We start from the raw sequence: 5917 nt of genomic DNA, 5'->3' as shown, positions 1-5917 counted from the left end.
GTGGTCGCCGCACAACACAAACAAGCAATTAAGAGTCATTAGCCAGACAAGGGGGTGGCACAAGGATCACGCTGTGGAAATGCCCCCACTCGCACCCCCCTTCACTCGTTCGCTTGAGTTTTGTTTGGCGCCGCCAGTCAAGGTTTTTAAGTAGGGTTTTTAGACAGAGTCGGGGTTTCAATTCAAGCAAGTCCAGATCACATACCGCCCACACTCACACCTCACATTGACAATGTTTTTGTTTGTTTGTTTGTCCCCCCCCCGCAGGCGGCGGAGGCGAGCCACGGCCGGCTGCGGCGGGAAGTGGCGGCCGCGCTGTCACTCATCCAGACTGACAGCCCGGCGCGAGGTAACTGGCGGTGCTCTCTTATTTCGCACTTATTGAAATAACCTCGCGAGATACGGAGCGGCCGCGCTTCGGGAACGCGCATCTGTAATCTTTACGAGAAGCCGCAGCGGCGGTCGGGTAAAAAAAAAAAAAAAAAAAAAAAAAAAAACAACGCGGTAACACCCGTTATACCGGAACGCGCTCATTCATATTCATGAAGCGGAGAAAATGAAGCAAATCAGCGCTCATGAGATGAAAAATGGGGCCCGAATGTCTGCGTTGTTTTCGTTTCTCTCTGCTCCAAAGTTTTCAATTAAGGAAGTTTTTTTTTTTTTCCATTGAGAAGTTTCCGCTGCAATTTGCAACAACCGTCGCCATTCGGATCCCCATGTGAAAACGTGAAATTACTTGCTGAGAAAGGCATTGGAGGGTTGGGGGGGGGGGGACTGTTTATGATTCTGGTGTATTTTTCGGGAAGACGTGACCAAAAGATGATTTTTTTTTTTTTTTTTTTTAAGCAATCTGAACCAAAACAGGGGGGAAAACAATTACAGTGGGGCCTCGGTTCTCAAACACAATCCGTTCCAGAAGGCTGGTTGAAAACCAAAATGTTCAAAAACCGAAGCACGGTTTCCCATTTCAATGAATGGAAAATGAAATAATGCGTTCCAACACTTAAAAAAAAAAAAGTTTTTTTAAGCGATATTTTTTTTAAGCTTTTCCTGATAATAAACTGCATAGTAGAGTTACTTGTATAGTTTAAATATTTTATATAATTAAATCATTTAAGAAATGTATTTATTTTTCAGCGTCGAGCCTTGTAAACCTTCGTTTATGAACAAAAGTGCAGAATAACTTTAAACAAGCAATAATGAGGGGGAAAAAAAAAAAACAGACAAATTGTTTTTTATTATTTGCTTAAGTTGAGCTTTGATAGCGCTGATGGTCGATTTCGCCACGCCGTACTTCTTCGATAGCTCAAAAACGCGCACACCGGCTATCAAATCCTTTTTGAAGTCGACAGTTTTACGCGCCACTTTCCTTTTTTTCAGCGCCAGCAGGTCCACTTGCCTTCTTTGGAGCCACGATCGGGGTTAATATTGCTCGATTGGAAAAAAAAAAAGTCACTACCGGGGGGTGAGTCAACAGGTTGCGTCGCGTGCTAACGCTAATGCGCTACGTCGTTTCCATTTTTTTTGTTCGGAAGCACAATAACAAATCGTCGTGGGTCAGCTGGTCGGGGTGTTCGAACGCCGATTTTCGTTCGAAAACCAAAGCAAAAAAAAAAAAATTCTCGAAATTTTCACCCAAAAACCGATTTGTACGAAAACCGAGGTACCGCTGTAATTGAATTAAACTGAAATCAAGTAAAACCACCCAACGTTGCATTTATACTAAATTGTTATTTTTTTCGCAATCCAAAAAAAATCGAAAATCATTTTTCAAAATAAAATTTTAAGATGGATTTTAATTTGTGATCTTGGACAGTGTTGTGGTTCCAAATACGGGTTTTAATGACAGGCTAAGGAATGGAAGAGGGTTTTGAGACAGGGTTGGGTTCTAAAGTTGGGTTTTTAAGATCGAGTTAAGGTTTCGACGTGGAGTAACAAGACAGGGTTCGGGTTCAAAGTTTGGTTTTTATGTAGAGGTTCATGTTCCAAAGTAAGCTTGAAGGACATGGTTGAGGTTTCAAAGTAGGGTTACAAGCAGGGTTTTGGGTCATAGTAGGGTTTTAAGAAGAGGTTCATCTTCCAAATTAGGGTTTCCAGTCAGGGTTAGGGTTCCAAATTAAGATATTGTGCTTCATATTAAGGTTTCAAGACAGCTTTAGGCTTTTAAAGTGGGGTTTCGAGACAACACAGAGTTCCAAATGAGGGTTTTAAGACAGAATCAGGGCTCCAAAGTGGCGTCTCAACACAGGGTTAGGCTTCTGAAGTACCTGCACAGGTTCAAGACAGGGTCAGGGTTTCATAGTAAGGTTTTAAGGAAGGGAGGGTTACAGTTTCAAAGTAGGGTTTCAAGCCAGGGTTCAGGTTTCAATGTTGCTTTCAAGACAGGTTTTGGATTCTGGAGAAGCTGTGGGCCATCAACGACCTGTCACGCGAGACCGGCTCCTACTTGGACGTCTGCCTCGGACTGGTCGCCAAACAGAAAGTGGTGAGTTATGAGTTTTTACATTCACAAAACAAACAATAACAATAAATTGTCATAAAACAATCGATATTGAAAACTCGTCATACTTACATCATAACCAAAATAAAAAAATATTATGGACGAATTCAGTCTGGGCATAACAAATGATATATAATAAATACGGACGTGGCTGTGGCTCTCCTTTCCCGCATGTGATTGTATTATGGTCATTAAAAATACAGTGGAACCTCGGCTTATGAACTTGTTTCCTGAAACGTTTTCAAACCAGGGTAATGTTTCCCATTGAAATGAATGGTAAGGCAATTAATCCGTTCAAATAATCATGAAACACCAGCAAAAAAAAATTTCCGAACCGCTTATTCTCCTCACTAGGGTCATGGGCATGTTGGAACTTTGACTACCGATCTTTGGGTGACACCCTGAACTGGTCGCTAGCCAATCGCAAAGCATGAATAAACAAACGACCATTTTCTTATGGGAATGTAAAACAATTACAGATTTTCAGCATTGTGATTTCATGCATTCGTTATGCCTCGGGCATACTGAACTCCAATCCCAGTCCCGCCTGTGTGCAGTTTGTATGTTTTTCTCCATGCCTGCATGGGTTTTCTCCAGGCACTCTGGTTTCCTCCCACATCCCAAAGACACGCAACATTAATTGGACACTCTAAATTGCCCCTAGGTGTGATTGTGAGTACGACTGTTTGTCTCCCTTGACCCTTGTGGGGATAAGTGGCTCAGAAAATGGATGGATGGCTCTTTCTGGTGTGCCTGCCTTGGCCACCAGGGAGAAGTATAATACATGCATAGACGAGAACTAGACAATCACAACAGCTCAGGAGGCTGCATTTGTTGCAGAGGATAAAGACTATACGCATTTGAGTATTGTTTTATTTGTCTATGTGTTTTGCACCTTGTTTGTGTTTAAAGATTAGGGTTACGACTACCTCAACGTTCATGCTAGTTTCGTTAGCCCGTGAATTGAGTTTGCCACTGTGTGTTAGCATGAAGCTAGTGATGTTTTTTTTCAGTTTTTTTTTTTTTTTTATTTCGGAAAAGTTATTTGTCGTTTGGTTAAGTAAATGTATACAGTTTTGTTGTAAGTTTAGTCTTACAATAAAGTTTAATTCGGACTAGCAATAAACAGCTTTGGCTCTCTATCCAGCGGTACCTAATAAAGTGTCCATTTTAATTGCACCACACGCGAAGACGGCCGAACCTCCGCTCGCGTTCCTTTCGAGCAGATCGGTCGCCATCTGCAGCAGCGACGGTGTCATTCATGCCTCACGCTCGCTTCCGGAGCTCGGCGTGAAAATAAATAAATAAAAAACCAAAAAACCAGGAATGAATTAGCGTGCTCATTAGAGGCCAAACAAGCCGCCAGATCATCTAGCGGAAGAGCTGCTTTCTGAGTTGTGACACATCGGCTCGGCTTTCCAAGCGAGTCGCGCACGGCCATAAAAGGCGGGCCCCGTCCCAGCCCCCTCGGATTCTCACCAATAAGTTGGCTCTCGGTAGGAATAACCTGAATATTCTTCATCTGGGAGCGCACACAAGCCGCCGCCGCCGTGTGTGAAAGAAGCAGCGGGGTGTGCATTCTTTCCCCGGGGAAAAGTAAAGATGGGAAATCAACTCCAGCGTGACGCCGACCCCAAAAAGAGATTCACTTGTTAAAAATTTGACCTTTGTCCTCATTACATTGCAGCTTTAATCTCGGAATATTGACACTTTCTTAAGAATGATTAAGATGCTTTGTAATCTTGCAGTATTATAATATATTTGTTTGTTACTCTGATTTTCTAAAAAAAAAAAAAAAAAGCATTTTAGTATAATATTACGCCTTTTTAACAAAAATAAAAAACTTTTAAAAATAAATTATATTCTAATTTTTGGGACTTTGTGCAAAATATGCATGCCTTTTCATATTTCTTTTTTAAAAATGCATGACTTTTAGCAATGCAGTCCTACAAATCTTGTCAAAAATATGACTTGTTGGTTGCACTTTAAAATATTTTTTTTTACCTTTTTTTCTTCAAAATATTAAAATCTCATCTTAAAAAAAAGGTTATCCCCAAACTATTGTGACTTATGCTTGAAAAAAATATACATTTTCACCTTGACAAAATATTTTTTTAATTGAACATTTATCAGATTCTGACTTTGCCCAAAAAAATTACACCAGTTTATATCCCCAAAAGATACATTTTTAAAAAAAAATCCATTACAATATTTTTTTACCTTTTACCTGAACCCCAGGTAAATCAAAACTTTCCCTACCATCAATGTGAATTGTCAAGAAAAAAAACTTTATTTAGGGTTAATTTTAGGCACTTTCAATGCCGGCACGTGTGCGCCGACTCCCATGTCGCACAACTTCGAATGCTTAATTTTCAAGGCATCCCCATCCTGTTAAAATAAAAGGGGTCTGCGCACTTTTGCAACCCCATCATTTCAGTCATTTATGTTCATCCCACTCTACAAGAACTGAATTTGTCTTTCAATTGAGTTGAACAGGTCATTTGTTACATTAATGGTGGCAATGGTTGTTTTTTTTTTTTTAAATATCGCACAAATGTAATGTATTTGATATCACGGCAACTCTCACCAAAATGTGGACTTTCCTTTTTCCTTTTTTGAGTGCGCCTCTCTGATCTCTTCTGCGACTGTTACGTACCACACGGCCGGTGCCAGTTTGGCCCCCCAATATTCCCTCCCTTGCGGTTTCCCAAGGCAGCCGGCGAGCTCTACTTTTAGGGGGGCCAAAGGGCATCCGGGGTGCTTCGCTATTAGCCGGGATGCTTTGGCTAATGCTCCGTGTGAGTCCATTACCTGTCATTTGATCTCCACTCCCGCGCCAATCCGCTTCGGCCTCCATTACACCTCGGACCCCCCCAACGGGCTCGCCGTTCGCAGCTGGCGTCCCCATTTCGGCGCGCAGGTGCCGGTTCCGCCGTGGCCCGTGTACTCTCCCGTGTTTGCGATAACAAAAAAAAAAAAAAAAAAAGAAAAAAGGTAGAAATTCAGATGACTGTCAAAATAGGAAAAACAAATAACGTGACTTACGGTGGTGTCTTGAGATACTTCCGCTTTATGATGGCAATTCATTTCGTCAACAATTCATAAAATAAAAATTAAATTTAAAAAAAAGACGCTGCAAACTCTTTAATACCACACCCAGGACCAGGGGACGATTACTAGCAAACTAAGCACAAAATAATAATAATTTAAAAAAAACAATGTAATTCTAGTAATGTAAAACCCTGACAACCGACATGTAGTTAGCATTAATAGTTGCAGTTTTAGAAGTAACCAATATCTGAACAATAACGTTGGATATTCTTTATCCTCTATGAAAAATGACTAATATTAGCGCATCTTAATGAGTCAGTAAGCCACACAGCGGTAATACAGTAGTAGAAGAAGAGCCGTATTCTT

General features: G+C 41.0%; 1 protein-coding gene across 12 annotated transcripts in view; it reads left to right on the top strand.

Annotated features, from left to right (window-relative positions):
* LOC133504002 (oxysterol-binding protein-related protein 1-like) overlaps positions 1-5917 on the top strand; it is a 74483-nt gene that overhangs the window by 39838 nt on the left and 28728 nt on the right. For 8 of the 12 annotated variants that reach the window (XR_009795878.1, XM_061826091.1, XM_061826090.1 and 5 more), the window contains 2 exons: positions 268-359; positions 2386-2485. Coding sequence is in view for 9 of the 12 variants with exons in the window: in XM_061826091.1 (XP_061682075.1) it covers positions 268-359; positions 2386-2485 (192 nt within the window). In the remaining 3 variants the exon portion in view is untranslated. Of the gene's footprint in view, positions 1-267; positions 360-1150; positions 2486-5917 lie in introns of those variants that run through there. The other 4 variants (XM_061826094.1, XM_061826103.1, XM_061826102.1 and 1 more) reach the window with 4 other exon arrangements.

The sequence above is a fragment of the Syngnathoides biaculeatus genome, chromosome 7 (assembly GCF_019802595.1).
Source record: "Syngnathoides biaculeatus isolate LvHL_M chromosome 7, ASM1980259v1, whole genome shotgun sequence".
Lineage (NCBI taxonomy): Eukaryota > Metazoa > Chordata > Actinopteri > Syngnathiformes > Syngnathidae > Syngnathoides > Syngnathoides biaculeatus.
Note: the sequence above shows the minus strand (reverse complement) of the source record. Positions and strands in the feature narration are given on the sequence as shown.